Source organism: Myotis daubentonii, chromosome 5, assembly GCF_963259705.1.
Source record: "Myotis daubentonii chromosome 5, mMyoDau2.1, whole genome shotgun sequence".
In the NCBI taxonomy this organism is placed as follows: Eukaryota; Metazoa; Chordata; class Mammalia; order Chiroptera; family Vespertilionidae; genus Myotis; species Myotis daubentonii.
In genome coordinates, this window is record NC_081844.1 from 106,004,219 (window position 1) to 106,031,228 (window position 27,010).

General features: G+C 42.6%; 1 protein-coding gene across 7 annotated transcripts in view; it reads right to left on the reverse strand.

The window, feature by feature from the left end:
* Positions 1–27,010, reverse strand: part of FBXW11 (F-box and WD repeat domain containing 11) — a 106,474-nt gene that overhangs the window by 62,180 nt on the left and 17,284 nt on the right. For 4 of the 7 annotated variants that reach the window (XM_059699179.1, XM_059699178.1, XM_059699185.1 and 1 more), the window contains one exon: positions 1,440–1,541. The exons of the other annotated variants lie outside the window; for them this stretch is intronic. In XM_059699179.1, coding sequence (XP_059555162.1) covers positions 1,440–1,541 — 102 coding nt within the window. The remainder of the gene's footprint in view (positions 1–1,439; positions 1,542–27,010) is intronic. 7 annotated transcript variants of the gene reach the window in all.

Genomic DNA, 27,010 nt, shown 5'->3' on the forward strand with positions numbered 1-27,010 from the left:
TAATAAGCATTTTTCAGGAAAAAAAAAATAGAGACAAAGATGTACACTATTACTCTAATGCAAATATCCATTATTTAGCACCAAGGAAGAGCACATGCACTAACGCCGGCCACTTCAAGAACATTTTTGTTCAAGTGACATCGCATGCAGAGAAGCTGCTTTTCCACAGATAAATATTCATTACCACGCAGCCTCATTGAAACACCCAGTCCCTGGACCCTACGAGTTATAGCCCACCTTTTTATATAGACTCTAAGACAACTGGATCTTATATTGAATCCACTCTCTAGTTAATGTGTTAGTGAAATTGCGGTACCATTTTCTACAAAAAGCAATTTGAATCAATAACCACACAAATGCTAATCAGAACGTTTGCCAACAAGTAAATAAAATGCACAACCCCAATATGAAGGAAGTGTTCCTCCTTCCTGGCTCCCCAGTTCCATTTAAAGACCGAACATGAATAGAAAGATAACCTTGAGAACAGTCAAGTCACCCCTGCCATTAATCATAGCCCTCTAGCTCACTTGCGGATTTTACTATTTCCCTGAAACAGGGCAGTCTCACCAGGACGCCAGGAATTTAATAATGCGTTTTAAAGATATATCAAACTGTCTGGAATATGCCGTGATGAAAACGGAATACTGCCATTGAAACCATACTTAATTAAACACATGCTTTCTCTAACCAGAGCTTCCCCAGGGAAGCCACAATGTCTTCTGCCTGGCACTCTTGAGTATCGGTCCCAATAGTGAGCTCGGTCAGGCTGCACTCCTGCAAACAGTTTTCTTTTCCTGAGCAACCCCTCCCCGCTCCCCCCAAAAAGTTTGACTTTTATCTGTGGAATTCTCTGCCGGCCTCGGCCTGGAACACTGGGTGGACCAGAGGACAGGTGTCAGATCTGGCCTTGGGAAGTGGCCCACACTGACAGTTGTTGGCAGCATAAAGCTGTGATCTTTGTAAACTTCAATTTGAGGCTTTCTACCATTGGTGATTCTCTCCCCCACTCCTTTTTTGAAGGAGGGAGAGAAAGCAAGCCAAAAGGATGCTTTTCAAAATAGAAAAACCACCATTTTAATTATAAAACCCTCCCGATTGAACAAAGAGCTGTTAAAAGTAGCCAAATGGAAAATGCCAGGGTTTTTGGGCACATGCACAACTGTTAAACATGAGAATCACAACTTCAAGGGACGGGGTAAGAATTAAAAGCAGGAGCAGAAAAAGAGGAGCAGAACAGGGCCCAGCCCAAGACCCATTTGCTCAGAAGGGCCCCTCTTGGTCCTAACTCCTCCATGCGGGGCACCCAGGCTGGAGGAAAGCAGAGGGTTACACAGAACATTTAGCAGACTTAACATTGGCTTAAACACACTACTGCAAGTTTCAACAAATGTTCATGGCATACGTAAAAACACATTTACAACAAGAAAGAAGAGAGGCACCTGGAGACATCTGACACTGGGCATGCTCTGCAGGCAACTCAGTGCGCACATGCTCTCTACCAGGTTGGCGCAGCCTAGCCACAAAGACCTTGGCACAGAACACTGCAGGATGACAAAAAGGAAGGAAGAGAAGAAGCAGTTAGAGGCCGCAACAAATCACTCCTTCACACAGGCAACTTGAATGTTAGTTGGGCAGGGGGTGCACCCGTGGCAGTTTGGAGGTCAGGGATGGTGGTGACAGGCAACTTACTGAAACCTTGGGAGAGGGCCCACTTTCTGTCCTATTAAAAGGTTGCTGCTGCCAACCACTAATCCTCTAGATAAGGTTGAATCAAGAGGGAGAGAGAATGATTAAATGAAAACCCATTAAAGGGAGCTGTGAACGTTTGAATGCAAAACGAGATTAGTGGTGAGATTATGACTACAACTTCATAAAAGTAAGCTTATGTCATATAATTATAATTGCCATCAATACGTCACCTACTATGTGCCAAGCACTTTCAATGTGTTCTCTAATTCCCACACCACAGTGTAAGGAAACAGGCTCGGAGAGGTTAGTTAAGTCATTTGCAAGGGCACACAGCAGAGGGGAGAGCCAGAATTTCAAACCTTGGTTTGTCTGTTATTAAAACCCACACTCATTCCACAAGACTGGTGCCTCTTTTGTAAAAACTTTGATCACCTGAATTTTTATCATGTGGTTAGTTTTGCACTTCCCTAAGTAAAATCACAGGAAACCTAGAGACATTAAGCAATAGGAACAAGAAAGATGAGTGAGAGATTGCTAGAGACAGGCAATTAAAAAGAGCTGACTAAAAACATATCTGATTTTTAGTATCATACACACTTTGCCTTCCTAAAGAAAAAACTTGGGAATATCATGATTTTCATCTTGGACTTTGTTTACAAAGCTCATTGGACATGAGCAAGAATTAAAAGCTTATTCATTTACCTATTCCATTCTCTTTGAAAAGCTTGCTGGGTTTTCAGGGAATTAAGAAAAAAGGTAAAATATAAAAATAAACATGCATTATGGTTAGTATTTTAAAACCATTAGATTACTTATGGTATTCATAAGTGCTTTTTCAGATCTAACGTCAATTAATTTACTATGGCAAAATCAATAATCATGCAAAAAAAATTTGAAGGTGGGTATTTGGGTTTAACTAAAATACTCCAGAAGTCTTAGACCTGACCTCAAACTGTTTATCCTAGCTATAATTAGGAGCGTCAAACATCCTCATGTATATAAACAAGTCCAGGTTTCTACTTGTTATTCCAGCATAATTTTCACACATTTTGCTCTGGTTTGGTAGAAAAATTCTATGGTTACCCCAAAAGTAACATAAACAAAGACTGTTATACACCTGGTTCCTATCCGGCATCTGCCACTTATTCGTGACATCTCACCCGTAGTGTAACTAGAATATTGAGATTATTTTGAAAAGGCAGTTGAAAAAATACAAAACTGAGGAATCAAATGGAATTTTTTTAAAAATTAAGCATTTTTTTTGGTAACAATGAAAATGCCATACATTTCCAATGTGTGCCTTTATTCCAAAGCTTACCATAGCCAATATATTAGAAGTGTATCGCTGATACTCCAGGCAGACATATTCTGTCACCCCAACACTTCCATAGAGTGCCACAAAAGATGCTGCATAAATGCTTGTATAATGAAAACAGCTGCCCTTTATCAAGCTCTGTAATATGCTAGACAGCTGACGTAGTAAATGCTCACATATCCTTGTAAGACAGGTATTGTGCACTTTACAGAAGAGGAAACTGAAGGTCAGAAGAGCTTGATTTGTTGAAGTAGCAACGTGTCCAAGTGCAAGAGAACAAGCGCTAACTGATGGCAGAATTAGGACTGCAAATCAATCCTGTCTGACTCTAAGCGAACTTGTTTTCTTCCCACTACAACCAACTGTATTCAGAGATATGATATGTAGCAAATGCTTATTAAAAGAATACTTACATCAGCACAATCAGAAGTAAATGGGCAGAGAAAAGGCCCCGAACAACACATAGCTATACACAGATTATACAGATTACTAAATTTAAATAAACTCCCAACATCCTCATAGTTCAATTTAAAATGGGGGGATCTTTGCAGTTATACAAATCATAGAACAGAGGTGGGCAACCCCTGGCACGGGTGCCAAACATGGCACACCAGTAACTTTTGCTGGCATGCGAAACCCTCTCTTATAATCTTCCATTTACAATTTTTTTAATATTGACTTTTTTATTTTTCAGATAAATTCAGTGTAGGTGCATCTTAGATAAATAAATAATTTTACGTAACAAGTTATCTTAAAGACCATAGACATGGATTGACTAGAGAGGGGAAGAGCACTTTCTATGCCTCTGCCTTAACTCTCCCTGCCTTCCTAGATCCAACCAGTGTTTTGGTTTCATCCGCATACGCTTGTGAATCTTTGTTCTCAGTGATGAATTTTGTTAAGTCTCGTAAAAGGAGTAGCCTGACGGATGCAAGGAGTAGCTCGTGCATATCTCTGAAGGTCACGAAATATAAACCTGATGTAAAATCTCTGTCATCAGTGATGCAGCAGCAAAAGTCCCACTGATCATATCAAACGGAGTCATACAGTTTTCTGTCGGACTAGCAGTGTACATGTATACATTAAAAAATAAATGTATTTTTCATCATCATATACTGTGTTTTTGTCGCTCGAATGAATTTTATTATTTCTTCAAGGTTCTTCACAGACGTACACCTTAAGAGATATCAAGTAGGTGTAACATGTTCTCAAAAAATTAAGGTTGGCACGCAGAAAAATTTTGAGTCAGAGATTTTGCTGGTTTTGGCACGCACTCACAAAAAGGTTGCCCACCACTGTCATAGAAGCATTTGGATCTCAGAATAGAATTAAGGATTATACGTGCATTCAGGAACTAATTCCAGGTTAACACCAAAGTCACCTACAAATCAATGTTCATTTATTCAGTAAAAACAGTCAGGTTCCCTCTGCAAGGTTTACTATAGCTGCCTTGACCCTTGTGGGGTAGCTCAGTTGGTTAGAGCATCATCCAGATATACCAAGGTTATGGGTTTGATCCCCAGTCGGGGCACATACAAGAATCAACCAGTGAATGCATGGACAGGTGGAACAACAAAATTGATGTTTCTCTCCCCCCACCTCTCTCTCTCTCTCTCTCTCTCTCTCTCTCTCTCTCAAATTAATAAATATAAATTTTAAAAAATGTTTGCCTCAAAGGTTAAAAACCATGAAGGCATAAAATACTGTACCCTGATTAGATTCTGCTAATAACTTGGGATCTAAAACTTTAAAAAAAAAGTCGATAAATTTTCACATTCAACAAATCAAAGAATCATAAACTATGAAAACAGGAAGACTATTTAGTCCAAACTTCCACCTCTGATATTAGAAGTGAAGACACTAAAGTGCAAAGAAAAATAATACTCTTCCCAAGGTTTTCTAACCATCTAATGATCTAATCAATGCGCACAAAAATATGGAAAGCAATTAATAGAAAGAAAATTTTGACACTTAAGAAAGTTCTAAGAATTTAATTTCAAAACATTAACTGTTATAACCAAGGCATTGACGGCCACTTCACTGAGGTAGACACTGTGGCCTGTGGGCACCTGGGCTGCAGTCTCCCTCCAGCAGGGCTATGTGGGTGCTGCTGAACACCAAGTTCTTGTCTCCTCAAGTCCAGACACTGGGTCTGACTCTGACTCTCTCTCCAATCCTACCTATCTTTGCTTGCTTCCTCTCCTCTCTCTTCCCTTTAGTGTTAAATAAAAATTTCTTCCAAAAAAAAAAACATATACTGTTTATTATAAGGGTTTTTTAAAGCTTGGTATTGAACTTCAGGAAAAAAATTTAAAGGACGCTTTGAGGGTCTAATTTCCAAGAATTTATCTTTCTGTTATCCATGGAAAAGACTGTGGGATGTAGAGAGGTGCCAGTATTTATAAAAGGTATTAGAACTGCCCTACTTTCACACTCCATTACCTTGCAGCTAAATGACCAACCACAGTGCTGAAAACAGTCTTTTCAATAGAAAATGCCACTCACCCATCTTTTAATAAGGAAGGCCATACTGCTAGTCTGAACAAGAGTTCTCTTAGGTCTAATAACCCAACAGAATGTTGATTTAATTTGAAAATAAAGGATAAAAATAAAAGTTCCCCATTTATCAACCTAAGAGCATTAAAATGCAACTAGGACCACAGCAGTAATTGATTCCTGAAGCTTCTAATTTTAAATTTAGAGACCTAATTGGAAACCCATGTTGACTATTGCAGACTATTATCTGTCATTCTTTAACTGAATAATGTAAAGGCTTCTTCATAATGGCTATATTCACAATGTATACTATTGTCTCTTTCTTTCAAAGCTAATTTTTATAGTAGTCTTTATTTAAACTTCTAGAACACTATCTCATTGTTAAATATGTCTAGGAAGAACTTACCCTGATACCTTGGGTGTGTCCCAATTTTAACAAATACTTATTGACCTACTTATTAAGCTAACAACAACACAAACTAAGCCTCTTTCAAGACTTCAGCCTCAAGCTCAAGAGAAACCCAGGGAGATCACAATGGACATACTTAAGGGAGGGCTTTCATGGGTAGAGCCCCTAAGAAATGTTTGTTATAATTTCACATTTAGCCCTAGCTGGTTCAGCTCAGTGGATAGAGCGTCGGCCTGTGGACTGAAGGGTCCCAGGTTTGATTCCGATCAAGGGCACATGCCCGGGTTGCAGACTTGATCCCCAATAGGGGGAGTGCAGGAGGTGGCCAATCAATGATTCTCTCTCATCATTGATGTTTCTATCTCTCTATCCCTCTCCCTTCCTTTCTGAAATCAATAAAAAATATATATTTAAATAATCCTATCTAATAAAAGAGAAAAATGGTAATTGGCGTACGACGATACCCTTTTCATTGGCTAATCCAGGGCTATATGCAAATTAACTGCCAACTAAGATTGGCAGTTAACTGCCAACAAGATGGCGGTTAATTTGCATATGTAGGCACAATGCAGGGAGGCGAAAGGGAAAGCAGGAAGAAGCCCCCTGCCACTGACAGTGATGGGAAACCCAGGGGGGAGCTAAGAGCTGGGGGGCAGGGCAAAGGCGGCCCTGGGGCCGCCTTTGCCCTGCCCCACAGCCATGATCGGACAATCAGGCGCCTTTTCCGCCCTGGCCAGTGATAGCAGGAAGTAGGGGTGGAGCCAGCGATGGGAGCTGGGCACGGTCGAAGCTGGCAGTCCCGGGAGCTAGGGGTCCCTTGCCTGGGCCTAAAGCGAAGCCCACGATTGCGGGGCCGCTGCAGCTGCGGGTCCCCGCTGCCCGGGCTGGACGCCTAGGCCAGAGGCGTTAGGCCTGGGCAGGGGCGGAGCCTGCAACCGCGGGGAGCTGGGGGTCCCCTGCCCAGGCCTGACAACTCTGCCGGAGGCCTCAGGCCTGGTCAAGGGGCCGATCCGGTGATTGGTGATCGGAGGGTGATGAGGGTCAACTCCTCTGGCCGAGGCATCAGGCCTGGGCGGGGGGCGGAGCCGGGGATTGGGGGGATATGATGGTCCCCTTGCCCAGGCCTGAAGCCTGGGTCAGAGGCGTCAGGCTTGGGTGGAGGGTGGAGCAAGCGATCAGAGGGAGATGGGAGTCCCCTGCCCAGGCATGATTCCTGGGCCAGAGGCCTCAGGCCTGGGCGGGGGCCAGAGCGAGTGATCGGGGGGAGACGGGGGTCCCCTGTCCAAGCCTGACACCTCTGGCGGAGGCGTCAGGCCTGGGCAAGGGGCCGATCAGGCGATCGGAGGGTGATGGGGGTCTACGCCTCTGGCCGAGGCATCAGGCCTGGGCAAAGGGCAGAGCCAGCAATCGGAGGGGTCTGGGGGTCCCCTGCCCAGGCCTGACGCCTGGGCCAGAGGCATCAGGCCTGGGCTGGGGGCAGAACCAGTGATGGGGGGAAATGAGGGTCCCCTGCCCAGGCCTGACGCCTCTGTCTGAGGCGTCAGGCCTGGGCAAGGGGCCGATCCTGTGATTGGAGAGTGATGGGGGTCAACGCCTGAGGGCTCCCAGTATGTGAGAGGGCGCAGACTGGGCTGAGGGACACTCTCCCTCCCCCCCCCCCCCCACACACACACACACAGTGCACGAATTTCGTGCACCGGGCCCCTAGTAATAGTAATAATAATTTCACATTTAGCTACTTGTAATGACCAGTATTCTGTCTTGGGATTGTTCATAGAGAACAGGAAACCATTCACATGGGGTCCTAATATTAGCAAACATCCAATTACACAGACTATATTTATAGGTTCTATAGTCAAGGACTATCACATTAGTTAAGGAAACTAGTAGTTTATTAATTTTGTCATATTTACTATATAACTAAAATCAGGGCCACAATGCTGAGAAACACTATAAGTCAGTATGGATGAGAAGAAGAATAACTTTTGGCATTTTTCGAAAGCGAAAGGTTACTAAAGAGGCAGGAGAGGAATGTCCTAGGTTCTCTTCATATTGCCATAGGAACCACAAATCAAAAGGAAAATGTGGTTGCAGGCACCCTGTCTTCTGATTGGCTGGCTCGAAGAAGAACTCAAAAAAGCTAATGCTGGTCTGTTTCTAGATGGATTGTTTTGAATATTCTGCCCTGATTGCTCCTCAAAGAGGCAATTCTTTTAAAAGCTAACCGAAGAGGTATTTTATGTTAATTGTCTCTCTAATATCACTCTTGATTTAGAAATGTCTTATTGTAGGTTTTCTACAAACCCACAGATTCAGTACCAGCCTCTTCTAACTCTTCTCATCGTGCCTGAGATAACCAAGTTGAATGGTTTAATACTATTCCATTCAACAAAACATTTATCTGAACTTAACATCTATCTGTAGACAGAAAAGCAAATAAGACATTCTCTCCATTCTCTCTCCTGCCCAGCTCAGAGGAGGGAATCTTTAGAATGTGCAGTGTAAATACACACACACACACACACAGAGAGAGAGAGAGAGAGAGAGAGAGAGAGAGAGAGAGAGAGAGATGCTTGCATGCAAATAGACTTAGCCCACCCAAAGGATAGGATGTCTGAACTATGAGTAGGAGGCAGCCAGGGGAAGAAGAGAGAAAGACATTCCAGGCAAAATAAATAGCATAAGCAAGGCCAAAGAGCTAAGAAATGGCATCCTGTTCAAGGATGTGCAAAGAATTTAGCATTACTAAGGTATTTAAATGTGAGAGGAGGAAAAGTTTAGAGAGAGACAGACAGAGAAAGAAGGCAAGTCACACCCTAACCGGTTTGGCTCAGTGTATAGAGCGTCGGCCTGCGGACTCAAGGGTCCCAGGTTCGATTCTAGTCAAGGGCATGTACCTTGGTTGCGGGCACATCCCCAGTAGGGGGCGTGCAGGAGGCAGCTGATCGATGTTTCTCTCTCATCGATGTTTCTAACTCTCTATCCCTCTCCCTTCTTCTCTGTAAAAAAATCAGTAAAATATATTTTTAAAAAATAAAGTAAAATTGCGAGTTTCTATTTTAAAAAAAAGAAAGAAGAAGAAGCCAAATCACAGAGGTCTCTCCTGTACCAACCATTCTATCGAACTTGGGCTTCATCCTGCAGGGCAACAGCTCTTACAATGTATGCTACTGCTCACCGGTAAACAGCCAATCTTTCCCTGGTGTGCGGTCAATATTTTATCAACGTGCACAAGACTTTCATTCCTGAACTCAGCATACACACCACTCCAACAATAGCTGTCAGAGGGAGAGAAGGCCATGCAACACTCCGGCAAGGTGGAGGTGAGGTTCTCTGACTAAGAGGTAGGGAGTAAAGCTTGCTATCAAGCCAAACCGTGCCAATTCAAGCCAGCACCAAAGACCTATGTTTCCCAGGACATGTAGGCAAACCTGCCACGTGCAAGAACAGAGAGAAAAGAAGTCTGCTCAACAGCAATCCAATGACGACGAGAGGAAGTAAGCAGTACAATAACCACATATGTTTTTATAGATGTTGTGAAATAAAGTGTTTTGAATCTTTTAATTCCTTCAAGTGAGACATCAAAAACTTTTCAGTTCAAACCACTGCTAGAGGCAATGAGGAGACAACTATGAAACTGTGTGAAGCAGAGGAATGACCCTTGGCAGCTGGAATGAAGCCTGTTAAAGAGGTCAGTCTCTTAGAGAAACTACAAAACAGTCCCTCGTTTTTGTTTTACAGCCAATTTCTCTTAGCGGGGCTTCAGAGAGCAGACCTGCGTGTGAAGTATGGTAGCAATCATCTCGGGTAGAAACTATAGTTTAACTTTAGTTTGGTTTCTGTACTTATTTGTTTGCTACAATAATAGAAAAGTTATCTTGATTTTCTGAATTATATAAATCACCCCATTCAATTGAATACCCTATTGATTGTACTGTGAATACCCCATTGGTTGTGGTCATACTGGTCTTAGAAAGCACGTTTTCCTTTACCTGGGAAGGACAGCACAGTTGTCCCAAGGTCAGAGGACTCCAGTTAAGGTGTCCCCATTGACTCAGTGTTCTGGAGACCCAAAAACTGTAATTTAGAGAACATGCTTAAGTCTGACCAGGTTCCTCATTCCAGACCCGAGGGCTCTAGATAATGTGTTTCTGTCAATTCAGTGATCACAAAACTATAATTTAGATAACATGCTGCTTCTGCTTCTGTAAACTGCTTTTTTTGTAATGTGAAAGAAAGGGGCCACATGCTGACCTGACAAGCTCAGGAGAGGCCTGCATGGCAGTTTTGCAGACCTAAAGTAACCACACAGGATGGTCTGAAATTAAACCTTAACTAAAAGCAGTTATGGTGGGCAGTTATGTCCTAAGCCGATATCTTCACTGATAAGGTCAACCTTTACCGTAACTGAGCCTACCTGTCTTTTTGCATCTATGATAACATGTCCCTGGGATGTCCGGGTAACTTGTGACTTCCCTTTTTATGGAGCCCCTGGGGCACAACCAGGTGTGCTGGGTCCCAGGACAGATACCACAGATTCCTTCATCATCATGTTAATTGTTCCTGCACCCACCTAAGTATGTGTCCATCATTTTACTTTTTATCCTATCACAGAGGTCCCCCCCCCCCCCCCCCGCTTCGCTTAATCCCACCTCCTTAAATCTGTCACCAATGAATTTCAGGTATAAATACGGATGTAACCCTGCCATTCTCCGGAGCACTATCTCAATTCGTTGAGGTTCTGCTTCCCGGCATATGTCAACAGTTTGGCTCAAATAAACTCACAAAAATTCTTTACAGGTTTCAAGGGTTTTTTTACGTTAACAGTAAACAAGGTTCCTCATTCCAAACCCTGGGATGTAATCAATACCTTTGTGATCTTTGCCTCTATAAATCTGGTTTTGCGGCCATCTTATAACTATGAGATTTGGGAAATGGCCCCTCATAGTCCCAGATTGCAATAAATGTGACTCCTTAATTCGACTTCTTGAGGCCTCCTTCTGTGATTTGCGGGGTACGTTACAGCACGTGCCAGCGCTAATCTTTGGAAGTACATGTCTAGAGCCCATTTTTACACTCAGCCTAGGTTCTGTTTTCCAATAACACTTCCAACCAAAAACACCATGATCGTGAAATGGGGGCTACTGAATACAGAGGGGGTGAAATGAAAGGTCCATTTTATGGCAACCATTGGGCTTACACCCGCTGCACTAGGAATCTCTATCCAGGAATGGGGATTTGGTGAGGAAGAATCACACAGTAGGTGGGCTCAAGGAGATTATATAAAGGCAGCTCTCTAATCCTAGGTGTGAAAGCGACAGAACAACTATTTTCTTTCTACTGGAGGCTGTCCTCAGCTCAAAGCAAATAAAGCATTCAAGTTAATCCAAATCAGGGATTTGTCCTACTGTGTCGGAATTCTCAGACTTGCTTTTCAAGAAGTAGCAAGTGGTACTGAAAATAGGGCCACAAAACTCTAAAAAGATTCAGAACGTGGGCTTCTGCTGTTTAAATGCTTGATGGCAACCTATAAGAAAGCAAACTCTTACCAAAATCACTATTTTGTTTTTTAAAACTAAAAGATAATACAGTAATCAGGTTGTAAAATAAAAGTCAACTCACAATTTAAAGGCATTTTTTCAAAGCCCTTTAAAGAACTGAACAGTGGCCCCCACCTTAATTTATAAATGACTTTCTTTTCCTTATAATGGTATTTTATTGTAACAGTATTTGACAGTAACCATGTGACATAAACTAAGAAAGGAACTATGCTTTAATTCTTAGCAACTGTACTATAGGACTAAGTTACAGATAATGTGGGAAGCCGCCTATTGTCTCCTCTAGCAGAGAAGTGTGGACAAGGAGCCCGGAATGCTGGTGACCCTTGAGCCCTGGCAAAGGTCAGAGCTCTGCACCCACTGTTTAGTCCAGACAATGGTGGCTGAAGCAACTTCCCCATCTATTATCATGTGAATCCTTACTGATAAGAGAGTCTGCCTGTTGCTGGAACTTGCCAGCCTAAGAGCTATGGGTGGATCCCAAACTGAATAAAATGATGGCGAGGCCTGAGCACAAGCGGAGTCCATCCTCTTGGGTTGGGCTCTGGCCTGGCCCCCCAATTTCCAAATTATCTCTTGTCTCGTCTCTTTCATTTGTGTGCGGCCCCTCTTCCAGATCCTGAACCCTGAACCGGGGGACGTGGGAGAACACATACACATTTACACATCTGGCACCCACCTAGGGATGCCACATACACAACTACACAGATAGCACAACACGGGGTATTTTCAGGCTAGAATGTATGTTAAAGGAAGAAAGGGCATGGGGAGAAGCAGGCAGTGGAAGGAGGAGGGGGAAAGGGTAAGAATGAGGAAAACTGAAGTTTACTATCTGTCAAGTTTTAGAGATTCAAACACAGCCAAACAGAAATTCTGAACTCAAAGCCAGAGCCCAAACTTTCATTAAACCCTACAATTAAAAAACAAAACTTCTAATTCCAATGATCTTATCTGGGATGATTATCTAAGATAAAATTCCAGAACCCAAAAGTTAACAAAATTAAAATGGATCTTTGGAGTTATCTTTGGTAAAGGATGAAGGGTAATTTTTCTTTTTAAATTTTTATTCATCGATATTATCTGATTTTTCTCAAATGAACATCGGTTACTTATGGTTAATATTTTAATACTGCCTTGTGTGATTTTAAGTGATGCTTTATTGTTTAATTCTGTAACTAATTATATAAACACCTGTAGTTTAAAGGTGTTAAAACACTGGATGCTAGAAAATTATTTTACCTAGTAACTCTCAGAAACAGCAGTGAAGATCAAAATAATAATAGCTTGTTCCTGAGTAATTCCAAAGAGGTAAAAAAAAAGAAAGAAAATCCTTGTCCATTTCAGCATCACCACCCATGAATCAAAAATGTCACCAGGCCGAAACCGGTTTGGCTCGGTGGTGGATAGAGCATCGGCCTGCGGACTGAAGGGTCCCAGGTTCGATTCCGGGCAAGGGCATGTACCTGGGTTGCGGGCACATCCCCAGTGGGAGATATGCAGGAGGCAGCTGATTGATGTTTCTCGCTCATCGATGTTTCTAACTCTCTATCTCTCTCCCTTCCTCTCTGTAAAAAATCAATAAAATATATTTTTTAAAAAAAATGTCACCAGGTGTCTCCGAACTCCAGAGAAGCGGGAGAAAGGGAGGACTTAGAGGTATGGGCGAGAAGCAGAATCTCTATTCTAAGCAACACCACAGAGAACAGAATGTAACAAATAATCTACTTCTGGCGTAGACATAAGGATCCTCAGTTGTACTAGGACCAACCTCAGGGTCAGTTGCCAAGAAGGAACAGATTCCCCCAGCAAACCCCGGGTTAGATCAGTCTGAACCCAATTCCAATGGGATTTACCCAAGACCCACAAATCCTGAGACTGGAGAGAATTAAACAACAGTTCAATTAAGTACATCTGAGCCTCTGTCAGTTAACATCTGTGGCCCAATTAGGAATGCTGTTCAGGACCAGGGAGACCACTTAACTGTAAGTTTAACCTCATTTTCGATGAAAATGGTAAACCTAAATGAAAATTTTCAAAAAAGGGTAAACTGGAACGGGGTGCAAATCGATATTTTCAGAGTGCCTACTAGGTGCCAGACACTGGACAGCTATCGTGACCTCAGGAACGCTCAAACCATGTCTGGCCAGACAGGTACCTTAATTTCACAAAGGAAGAAACTGAGGACCAATTAACTTGCAGAGGTCAAAAGTGGCAGATTTGCAATTCTGACTCCAAATCCCTACATTCTTCCCTGAACTACACTGCCTGTCACTTCCTTCGCTTGACATTAAACGCCCCAAAGCAGTAATTTCCTCTGTTTATTTTCAAATTTTATGTACTAGTCACTCATCTATACTGCAGATTGAAGTGTAATTGGTACAACCTCTTGCGAGCATCCTCTCAAAACATATTCAACCTTGAAAAACAGGCACTTCATTTGCCTCAGCAATTTCATGTGTAGAAAAGTATATTAAGGAAAAAAAATAGATAGATACAAAAATATAGCTTAAACATTTATCACTGTCATAATAGAAAGGAAAAACTGCCCTACAATAGGGGCTGGTTAAGTAAATCCCAGATTATCCAGAAGACAGAATATTATGTGTCCACCAAATAAAAATCATGGTTGTAGGATCCGTACATTTACTGACCCAGAAAAAGTTTGCAATATATAGAAAGTTACAATGCACTGGAATAGTTCAAGGAACATTAAATGAAATAAAAGCTACAAACCAGGACTTATACTATAACCCCATTTTATTTACTAAAAAACACATACGAAATATCTAGAATTAAATACAGGTGATTTTTTTTATTGATTCTTTTGTGTACCATATTTTTTCAGATGCAGCCAGTATACAACTGGCAATAGAGTACTCAAGTTTCTCAATCCTCTCTTCTCCAGGCCACCTCCACAGTAGCTGGCATTTCCACACTGTTACTCGGGAGTCTGGTCATAGCACCTTGCCCCTGGATTCTAGGCTGTTCAATGTTGTTCAAAATCTGGTTGCACCCTGAAGTGACAAAGACACTGCCCAAATTCATTTCAATGCCTGCGGCTTCTAGATAGCTAACTGATGGTACCTAGCCAGAGAGCTCTTAAGCAATGGTTCTGCCTCATAAGGCTACAACTTCTAAATATCTGACAATCCATATACCATATTGCATTACACCTGAAAGAACTTCCAGGAGGCAACTAAAAACTCACCTTGTTTTTCAGGCATGATCTGAGAACGAAGAGACACCTGCTCTCATTATCCATCCAGGACTCCTGGCCCCTCTGAGGTAGTCGGACTTCCCTTTCCTTACCATTCCAGCACAGGTGCTGACTGCAAACCTTCCTAGTCCTCTTACTCAGTCTCACCAGCCAAAAAACTATAGGCAGAATTTCTGCAAGTGTCTGTACAAGATCATCCTATATACTAAAAAGGTGATATGCAAATTGACCATAACAGCAGAATGACCAGTCACTATGATATGCACTGACCACCAGGGGGCAGATGCTTAACGTGGGAGCTGCCCCCTGGTGGTCACTGCACTTCCACAGGGAGAGCGCTGCTCAGCCAGAAGCTGGCTCATGGCTGGCCAGTGCAGCAGCAGTGGCAGGAGCCTCTCCCACCTCCGTGGCAGAGCTAAGGATGTCCGACTAATGGCTTAGGCCCAATTCCCCCACAGGGAGTGGGCCTAAGCCAGTGGTCGGCAAACTCATTAGTCAACAGAGCCAAATATCAACAGTACAATGATTGAAATTTCTTTTGAGAGCCAAATTTTTTAAACTTAAACTATATAGGTAGGTACATTGTTATTAACTTAATTAGGGTACTCCTAAGGCTTAGGAAGAGCCACACTCAAGGGGCCAAAGAGCTGCATGTGGCCCGCGAGCCACACTTTGCCAACCACGGGCCTAAGCCATTAGTTGGACATCCCCCAAGAACTCCCGGGCTGCCAGACGGATGTCTGACTGCCAGAGGGCCTAAGCCAGCAAGTGGGCATCCCCCCAAGGGCTCCTGGGCTACCAGAGGGATCTCGGACTGCGAGAGGGCACAGGCGGGCTGAGGGACCCCCCCAAAGTGGGCCTCTAGTTGCCCTGTAATATATTGAGCCAAATCCTTACCCTATTTTCAGGTAAGAGAAAGCATAGTGTACCGTGTTTTAAAAAGAGCATTAGAACATAGTGAAAATTTTTTTTTCTCTCCAACATAGTGAAAACATTCTCATTTTTTCTAGGAAGAGATATCACTTTCAGGAAGATGACTTCTGGAATATTATTATACTAGAGGCCCAGTGCACAAAATTTGTGCACTATGGGGGGGGGGGGGTGTTTCTCAGCCCAGCTTGTGCCCTCTCACAGTCCGGGAGCCCTTGGGGGATGTCCAGCTGACAGCCTAAGCTGGCAGTGGGACATCCTTAGCACTGCTTCTAGCTGAGTGCTGCTCCCCCTGTGGGAGCGCACTGACCACCAGGGGGCAGCTCTTGTGTTGAGAGTCTGCCCCCTGATGGTCAGTGTGCATCATAGCGACCAGTTGTTCCACTGTTCGGTTGATTTGCATATTAGCCTTTTGTTAGACAGGATCTACTCTTAATTAGGTTTGACTCCATTAGAGTCAGAGCACATAATCCTATTTTAACTTCATCATTTTAAATGCTTTTTCATTCAAAAGTTTACTGAACATGTCAGTACAATAAATGCTTCAATAGATAACACAAGAATTCTCAAAACCAAATTTTTGGTATTAAAAATTATTTCAGGAAATAAAGCTATATTATTTTCTGGTTCACTAAAGGGAGAAAGATGAATAAGTTCCCGAAAAGTATAAAATATTTTTCAAAATGCAGTGTCACTGTTTTCAAGAGTGTTAAAATGTAAACTCAACTAATGGTATTTTAAAAACCACTTCCAGACTTGCAAAACTTCCATCTCATAACGATCTCTAATAAGCACCCGTAGAATGAAAGTTGGTCTGGGTAAAAAAAATCTTTTTTTTTTACACTAACATTTAAACAAGCCCTCCACTATTTTCTAAACATCGCTCGTTTCTCCAATACATATTCATTTTCAGAGACTTAACCAAACCTATCCCAGAGAAACACATATTCTAAGTTGGTAGAACCTCAATGTTTAAAATTTCACACACACATTCATGCACACGCACGGTGGTGGGGAGAGGGGCGGGCTAGAAAACAGTGGTAACCAAAATTTTGCTTCATTAGCTAGGAATAGCATGAAAAAGTTAGTTGTCAATGCTAAGATATAAAGGGGCACATTTTATCATCCCTCAATTACACTTATAGTAAACTTTACACTTGTTCTACTTTCTCTTGTAGCCCATTGTTCCTGTATCCTAAGCTGACCTGGTTTTCAAATAAGAACCAAGTTGGGCTCTGAGAACAGATGAACGCGCCTGTCTTCCCGCCAGGGGCTCGGGCTGCCTGAGGAGGCCCCGCTGCTAGCTGCACAGCGAGGACGGCTTTGATTCCGTTCACACTGTCTGTCTCCTGCGGGCAACTGGTAAGTGGAGTTTTCTCACCGCTTGAAGCCAGAGATTTCATTAAATTCTGGAGCTGAAAGGGACCCTGCTAGGCATTTTGTCCATCTTCATAAAATGTCTTTCTAGACCAGGTCCTCTACCTCTCTCACATGGTGTTGGTGGGATGTATCCCCTTGAAAGCACCTAATCTCAACAGCAGGCAATTACTGCTAAATACATGCTGCAACCAAGTCAACTACACATAAGGTTCAGACTACAACCCTCTGGAACTTCCACACAAAGGAAGTCATGACATCATGCTGTAAAGGCCCAATATTCATTTAAGGGGGGGGGGGGGATGAAAGAAGGGAGGGAGAGAGGGAGTGAGGGAGAGAGGGAAGGAGAAAACAAAAGAAAGATTAGCAGTGTCAGCTCCTTCAAAAGGACAGGGAAAGCATTAGTGAGACCGAACAGGTTAAATCTGGTTTAGCTTTAGAAAGAAAGTATGCTTTTTGATCTGAAAGGAGTTTCTAATGCCAAAGCTTAATTTTCAGGATCAAATCATCTTAAAATTAAGAGAGGATACTGAAAAATAGTACCAAGAGTTTAAAGAGTGAATGTATTCATTTTACAATCACATACAAACTTCTGATACAAGATGGTAATTCTCATTTGCCCGCCCAAATGTATTCCCTCACTTAACTGGGCAACAGTTGGCATACACTGTGCCAGATGCTGAGAACATGCTGTGAACTAAACATGACATGACAGACATGATCTTTGTCCCCACGGGAGATTGCCTTCTAATAAGGGAACTGCCTGTTCAGTGAGGAATTATGCCAGGCGTGGATCAGTTATAATGATGTTAACAGCTGTAAAGAAAACGAACTGCGTGCTGTAAGAATAGGACAAAGGGATCTAGCCTGTAGGGGGACTCGGGGACCCCAGACACAACCTCTGAGGGATTCATGCTTAAGGGAACCTCTGAAGGACGCGCAGAGGTTAACAGGCAAGAAAGGAGGAAAGGGTGAAGCCACCCTGATAACAAATAAAGATAATGCTTGATAATGCTTGTTAGGTGAGACAGTATCTGGTGCCCTGGAGGAAGGGGTGGGGGGTGGGGGGTGGGGTGGGAGGATCACTGAGAGTGAAGAACAAAAAACTAGGTGAAAAAAGCAAAACCAGACAAGCCTCAGGGAGAAAACGGGTGTCCAGGTTGGGGTTTCTGACTGGTGCAACTAAAATCATTCAAGGCATATCAAAATACAAGGCCACCTATGCTGGCACTGGAAACCGGACAAGGGTACCCTCCTGGACTGGAAATAGGGTTCGCTGCAAGTGAACAAAAAAAGCCTACCTAAGAAGTGGCAGGAATTCCCAGAGGAGCCTCACCTCCGAGCTCAAGCAACAAAGGCCAGTTGGAGTGAGTGTCCTTGAAGCAGCCAGCCAGGCCAACCGGGCCTGAAGTGCTTCCTCAGGACCTCGGAGCCAGGGCCCGGCCAGCGCAGGGCTGAAGCTGGCTGGTCGGGATGTGTGCTGAGCACAGCAGATCCTTGTGCAGCTGCCGCTAACAGAAATGGCCACCTCCATCACTAAAGGGCGGCCCTGGCCCAGCCACAACCCACTCAGAAGCTCCTCACCCTGGGGACTTCCTCGCTCCCCAAAGGCACCTGGATCTAGAATCAGCAGAGTAGGACCACAGCTGATCTAAACATTCCCCTTTTTCACAAAAGAAATACAAATAACCACAAACATAAGAGAACTATGCCCAATGACACTAGCAATTAAACAAATTTTTAATCTGTTTAGCCAAATTGGGATTTTAAATATTAATACCCTAAATTGGCATTAAAATGAAGAAAACAGCATTTTCATAGAGAAAATATGTTCTGTCATGTCATGTTCATAGAGGTAATACAAAGTGGGTAAAAGCTTTTGGCTATATAAAATACACATGCTCACCCTAGCCAGTTTGGCTCAATGGATAGAGTGTTGGCCTGCAGACTGAAGAGTCCCAGATTCAATTCCAGTCCATGGCACATGCCAGGGTTGTGGGCTCGATCCACAGTAGGGCGTGCTGGAGGCAGCCGATCAATGATTCTTTCGCATCAATGATGTTTCTATCTCTCTCTCCCTCTCCCTTCCTCTCTAAAATCTATTTTAAAAAACAACAACATAAAACACACATGCTCTTAAAAATGTGTACACCTTGCAACCCAACAAGTCCACCTCTTAGAACTTATCCCAAGGGTGCTTTCAAAGATAAAATTACAAGAAAGAGCAACCCAGCTTTAAGTTGCTATAATTTACAGATAACTTAAATGTCTAATAAAGGAGTTTAACTAGTTAGCCATCTGCACATTCATATATTTAGACATCCCTTCAAAATATTATAAAGAAATATATAATGATTCAGAAAGATGCCACAAATATTGGTGAGTTTTAAAAGCAGTTTGCAAAACAATTGTAGGTGTAAAAAACATTTTAAATATACATGAAAGAAAAATATGTATATGAAAGAGAAGTACACCAAATATTAAGTCATTAGGAGAACCTTTTATTCTTTCTTCTTACTTACATTATTTTTAATTTTTCTATAGTAAACATGGATTAATTCTGTAAAAAGAAAATATAAATTTCTTATTCAACCATGTTTTAACGTATGTGTAAATAATAGTAGGCTAACTGGACAACCATATGGGGGGAATGAATCTTGAGCCTAGTACTATTATTTACACATTCATTAAAAAACTGTTGAAAACAGGGTATCTTCAACACCTTAGGGTAAGCAATAAATTTTTAATAGGACACAAAAAACAATAACTATAAAATATTGATTAATTAGACTTCATTAGTATGAAGACCATCTGTCTATCAAAAGACAGTATCAAGACAATGAAAACCAATATGTGTATCTGACAAAGAACGCATTTCCAGATTATTATAAAGAACTCCCACAAATCAGTAAGAAAAAGACAACTCTATTTTTTTTTTTAAAGGAGCAAAAGATTTGGCAGACACTTCTCTAAAGACAATATCTAAATGGCAAATAGGCACATGAAAAAAATGCTCATCATCAGTCATCAGGGAAACTAGAATAAGACACCACCTCACACCTATCCGAATGGCTAAGACTGAATGACAGTGCCAAGTGCTGATGAGGATGTATAGCAGCTGGAACGGTGATATACTGTGGAAGGAACTATAGGAATGCACAACCACACTGGGAAAAGATCTGGTAGCTTCTTGAAAAAGGAAGCATACATCTACACTATCCCAGCAATTCCCCTCCTAGGTATGAGACAGGCTAATCAATGAGCCAGGACAAGCAGAATGGGGAACTGAGACAGACAGTTAAATGGCCAAGCAGTTTACAGTCATCTAGTAAACCGCAAAATCCTATCTTCCCTCCACCAAGGACCTTAAGAGAAACGGTTACACTCCTCCCCAGCCAGACGGAAAACAGCTCAAATCCCCCTACTCAGGGCAAGAGAGCAGGAATCCAACTAGTGCCATTTGCCAGCCACACCGAAGGACAGATGAGGTTAAGGGAATAAATCTCACTTTGGCCTACCGGCATAAAACTGATGAATATTCTATTGCCATCCTCCCCTAAAGGCCTAGCTTTTAAACCCTCATAAACTAAGGTCTTCCTGTCCGCCCCTCCTCCAGGAGAACACCTGAGCCTTTCCCTTCCCCCACAGGCACGCATCTCCCCAACTCTAAGGGACCCCATGAGGCTTGCAACCGGGGAGCAATGGAAGTGGCAGCTTATCCCAGGCTAACCCCCTGATCCTGTCCCCAGGACCCCTTTTTCTCTGGCTTCTTAGTAACCCAAAGCAGCCCAGCCTAGGCTCACTGCCTACCTAGTCTCTCTCCCTTGTTTCTTCTATCCTAGGCTCTTCCTTGTTTCACTGTCCCACCTTCAATAAACTTCCTCTAAAAATCACCTGGACTCGTGCTGTGAAACCTTTCCTGCATGAAGTCAAGAACCCACACACTACCAGCTGGCCCTAGGCAGCCCTGTTCAGGGCCAGGTCCCCTTCCCGGTAACAGGTAGACCCAAGAGTCTAAACAAAAACTGAACACAGCCCTGCCTGGTGTGGCTCAGTCTGTTGGGCATCGTCCTGTGCACCAAAAGGTTGAGAGTTCTATTCCTGGTCAGGGCACATGGCAGGTGGTGGCTCAATCCCTGGTGGGGGACATGCAGAAGGCAGGCAATTGATGGCTCGTTGTCACATCGATGTTTCTCTCCCTCTCCCTCTCCCTCTTGCTCTCCCTCCCTCTACCTTCCTCTGTCTCTATTAAAAAAAAAAAAAATCATTGAGGACAGATGTTCATGCAAGCTTTATCACTAACAGTTGAACATCGGAAACAACCCAAATATTCATGAGCAGAAGAATGGATAAACAAAACTCGTGTACACCTGTGTACAGTAACACTGCTAAGCAATGAAAAGGAACGAACAACTGATATGACGAGAATGAATTTCAAAAACATTATGCTGGGCAAAATAAGCCAAACATCATAAGAGTACATGCAGTATAAGCATGCTGCGCAATTCCATCTATATGAAATTCTAGAACATGCAAAACAAATCTGTAGTTATAGAAAGCAGGTTGCTGGAGGCCAGGGATGGGGTGGGCACCGTAAAAGAGAGTGCGGGAAGTTTTGGGCGGTAGAAATGGTCTCTCTTGGTTGTGGTAGTGGTGATATGAGTGTATATATAGTTCTCAAAACTCAAACAGAACACTTAACTGAGTGCAGTTTATTGCCTGTAAACAGTACCTCAATGAAGCTGAAAGAACAAAACCACAATAGAGACACTACTACACCCCCATGAGAATGGCTGAAATTAAAAGGACTGGCCAAACAAGTGATGGCAGCACTCCCTACATCAGAGGCAGTGTGAGCAGGCACAAGCACTTGGAAAACTGTTTAGCAGCATCTACTGAAGCTAAACATGCCTATGCTATGACGCAGGCATTCCACTCTGCTTATGTCAGGGCACACGGCAGGTTGTGGGCTTGATCCCTGGTGGGGGACATGCAGAAGGCAGCCAATTGATGGCTCTTCTCACATCGATGTTGCTCTCCCCTCTCCCTAACAGCAGCCAAAAATTGGAAGTGTTATTCCTAACCACAGCCAAAAGTTGGAAACAACCCAACTAACTCATCAACAGTAACATAAACAAACCATGGACTATATATACAATGGGATAATACATAGGGGGGAAACTACAGTTAACAAAATAAATGCATTTCATAGATATCACAATGAACTGGGGGAGGGGTAGACATAGGAGTATGTGCTGTATGATTCCATTTATATAAAATCCAAAAACAGGCATAGCTAACCTACAGTGAGAGAGGCCAGAATAGATCTCTGGGAGAGTTTATTGACTGAGTGAGGCAAACAAACAGACATGAGGAAACCCTTAAGAGGCTCTGGAAATGTTCTGTATCTTGATTTGGGCAGTAGCTACACAGTGTGGTATACACATATATGTTCTATACTATATGTAAGTTACACACACACTCAAATGCCCTTTAACCAATCTCTGTTCATCCCTCGAAACTGAAAGCTGATTATACAGTATCCAGGTGCGGCTTCTGTCAGTGAGTCACTCACTCCCGGTCTAGTCATATACATGTTCTTCATGACTCTCAGACTGTCTGAGCTGGTGACATTACAAAATACCTGGAGTAATGGCACTGACAATGGGACCGGATAAAGACATGCCCCAACCGGACAGGGAAGATTTCCAAAATACTTATTAACAGTACATATAGTCTTAATGTAGGTATAATTTTAAGTGTATAGGACAGTCCCTTGTCAACTCACTATCCTTTTAATTAACTTCATGCAGAGATTGTAGGAAAAATTAAATACAAAAGCCAGTTCTTTGAAACTAAGTATATAGTGTTGATAATATTTTTGCTTGAAAACTTAATCCATACTTACAGTCGTGTGCTGCTTAATGAGGGGGACACATTCTGAGAAATGCATCATCAGGCGATTTCATCATTGTGTGAACATCATAGAATGTATTACAAAAACCTAGATGGTATATGGACCCACACACACATAGGCTGTATGGTATAACCTACTGCTCTGTAGGGGAGGAAAAAAATTTTCCTTCTACCCTTCTGGGTTCTTGGCCAGAGACATCCTGAAATAAAAGGCAGACTAACAGGAGAAAAACGAAAGTTTAATAACATGTATACTTCCTACATAATGGGAAAAACTCAGGAAAACTGAGTAACTCACCAAAATGTCTGAAGCCACACCTTAAATAAAATACAGTACCATCTTCATCAGAAGACAAAAAATGTTGGGAGTAGGGGAAGTTTACCAGGAGAGCACAGGAAACCAAGGTAAAGTTATTAAGCAGATTTAAGTCCTTGTCTTCTGCTGCTAAGACTCTCTAGAGATAAAGTCAACCCCATCTTCCAGGTAAGGCCATGGAGACACCCTTACAAATGTAAATGCCTTTTACAAAGGGTAACTTCTATTTGGTTTTCAGAGCTGCTTCTTGAAATTAATCAGCCTAAAATAACCTTATGCCAAATAAACATATTTTGGGGTGACAAATTCTGTTCCCCTACAGCTCCTAAGCTACAAACCTGTTCAGCATATTACTGTACTGAATACAGTAGGTAATTGTAACACATAGTATTTGTGTAATATATTGCACTACATTACACAGGCTACGTCACTAGGTGACAGGCATTTTCCAACTCCATTATAATCTAACTAGAGGCCCGGTGCACGAAATTCGTGCATGGGTACAGTCCCTAGGCCTGGCCAGTGATCAGGGCCCATCGGGGCCTTCCGGCTGCTGGCTGGGGCCTTCCTTCATTCCGCAACACCCCTGGTGGTCAGCACGCGTCATAGCGAGCAATCAAACCCTGGTCTCCCGGTCAAACTCCCAAGGGGACATTTTGCATATTAGCCTTTTATATACATAGATGGCACCATCATCATATATGTAGTCATTATTAACAGAAACGTTATTATGCAGTGCATAACTACATAAGAAAAGTGATTTTTTTTAAATCACTATAAATTTTCACTTTATACACAACTTTCAGAAATAAAACCAAGTCAGACTTAGTCTTTCTGTCAAAGCATGTTATTTGCATATTACAAACTAAGCTTTACACAATGACAACCATGAAATATGACCAGTCTTCCACAATTAACCAAGAGAATACAAAAGCGTGTGGTTAACATCTAGAAACTGATTTAGGAATACAAAGCTTTTTAGAAACAGAACTTCATGCTTTTAGTCTGATTTACATTCTTGTCAATATATACATACACTCATATCTATCAAAACAACCCATCCATTCTGTATTTAAAATGTCTTATTTCCTCGTCTTCACATCATCTGTTACTATCTTGTTTTTTCTTCCCTGGAATATTCTAACAATCTACTGATTGGTCTCCCTGCAGCAATGCACCCCTCCAAACTGATGAAAGCAGAGATCCTGCTCAAACTTTCATAGCCACCTCTCTTCCCAAAGCATACCCTCCATCTTCAACCTCCTCCAGTCTCTGCAGGTATCAGCTCAGTTTGTAGGGCAAAGTAGATAAAGATGGACTTACAAGGGCTATGCTGACCAGGAAAAGTGCAAGCCCTGACTCAAAAAGGCAGCCAGTCATTGCTTAGTTCCAATTTTCAGGTGAAACCAGAAATTAAGTGTTTTAATATAAAATATCTCAATTTTTAAAATCTATGCAGACTAAATAACATATCTGTGGAGCTCTATCTATCCACGGCTTCTAGCTTGTAACTTATGACCTAAAGGATAAAGTCCACGATTTGCTATCTTTGCAAATGTATCTGTGAGGTCGGAGAGAGCCCAGGATCGGATACATGCAGACATGTGATGAGACAATGGACTTCCCCTGGAATTTCTCACAGATCAACATGCCAGACACAGATACCGGCTTCTTCTCCCTTAATCCACATACCCCCACACAGATACTGACTTCTTTCTGAATACCCCCGCCCATCCCCTGTGGCAGAGAATTCCTCAGCTCATGTCCCCGCCCCTCACCCAACCGCAGCATAAAAAAAGCGCCCCCCTCCCTGTTGGCGTGAATCCACGTGCCCTGTCTTTGGGGTACGTGGGTCTCCCGGGGACGCAGAATAAACCTTTTCCTTTCCTTTCTTTTCTGATTCACTGGACTCTCTATTTCTTGCGCTGCCTCCTGAGCCACCTAACCTAACAGTATCTACCTCAATCCCCTCACACAAGCTACCTCCAACAATCCAAAGAACTACTTACCTACCATCCCTCCTGAAAGATATACACAGTACTGCCTGCCAGCCATTGTTCACAGGTTACCTTTGCTATGAAAGCCTCCTCTGACCCAAAACATCCACATCCATGTCTAATTTCTGCTCAGTCTTCAAAGGGTAACTTTAAAGTAATGTCCCTTATGAAAGTTCCTTTCTTTCCTAACTCCTACACACTCCTCTCATGATCCTTAAGAGTTTTTATATTATCCAATACTTTTTTATGTGAAAGACTGCAAGCCTCTGGAAGCAAGATACACATCTGATTCTGTATTCCCCTATCCCCAAATAGGCAGCAATCAAACCCTGGTCTCCCGGTCAAACTATTTGAGTACATGCTCAATGATGAGTGAATAAAGCTATTTATCTGCCTATTTACATAACAATTCGTACCTCAATTTGATGGCATCACACAGATATTGTCCCTTATACTAGTATTTTGAAAATCAAAAGGCTAACAGGGTCAGAAAAATCTCCCTGTAATATTACATTTGAATCAGAACTAACGTGAACTCCTGGTTTTGTTTTACTGATTTTTTTTTTTTTTTTGAGAAGAAGGGAGGGAGAGAGAGAGAGAGAGAGAGAGAGAGAGAGAGAGAGAGAATGAGAGATCTGTTGTTCCACTCATTTATGCACTCACGGGCAGATTCTTACATGTGCCCCGACTACAGGATCGAATCCACAACCTGGCACATCAGGATGACGCTCCAACCAACTGAGCCACCAGCCAGGGCGAACTCCTGATTCTTTTAAATATATTTCTTAGCTCTATGCACTGTAAAGGTGGAAGATAACCCAACAGCAATCATTTTGGTTTCTAAAACACTATTCCCCACAAAAAGGAACGAACCAAGGCTTCTTGGAGAAATAGTTGATTCCTGATATGCAGGCCAAGAGACACACAAATACTGATGGGATCATGTCAAAAGGAAGCAAGAGCTGCCCTGAAGGGGTTCTCATTAGCCAAATCTGGACAATCTGAGCATCAATAAAGACTATAATGGACTGGTTAACACACTCAATAAATAAAAGGTCATGAGAGTATGGTGGCACACAAAAGGAGGGAGAGAAAGGGTGGCCGGCTGTGCATGCTAGCTAAGAAATGTGACGGGAGGACAGAAAAACCACACTGTTGTAACTCCTAGTGTAATAATTGATTCCAGGGTGGGATGCTGAAACCACTGGGTGAAAGGCTGCAATGGAGCAGGATATTCACAAGGTGCCAAGCCATCCCACAGATTCCTTCCTAATAGCACAGAATAAAAGTGTACTTTATAACGGAGAATGAAACAACCGGTCATTAAGGGTCTCCCAGTGTGACCTGAAGCGAGGTACACTGCATCTCTGATGAAGCGTTCTCGTCAGAATGTTTAACCTAGTTGCAATCATGCCTCTCGCCTAATTTCTAGTTTACAGGAAGTACAGGAGTTGGAGAAACAAGTTCAATGATACCATGAGGAAATACTCAAGTAAGAATGTTGCACATCCTACAGGACAACTAACTGAGCTGTACTCTTCAAAAAAAGAAAATCAGCCCTAACCGGTTTGGCTCAGTGGATAGAGCGTCAGCCTGCGGGCTCAAGGGTCCCAGGTTCGATTCTGGTCAAGGGCATGTACCTTGGTGGCGGGCACATCCCTAGTAGGGAGTGTGCAGGAGGCAGCTGATCGGTGTTTCTCTCTCATCTATGTTTCTAACTCTCTATCCCTCTCCCTTTCTCTCTGTAAAAAAATCAATAAAATATATATTTTTTTTTAAAAAGAAAGAAA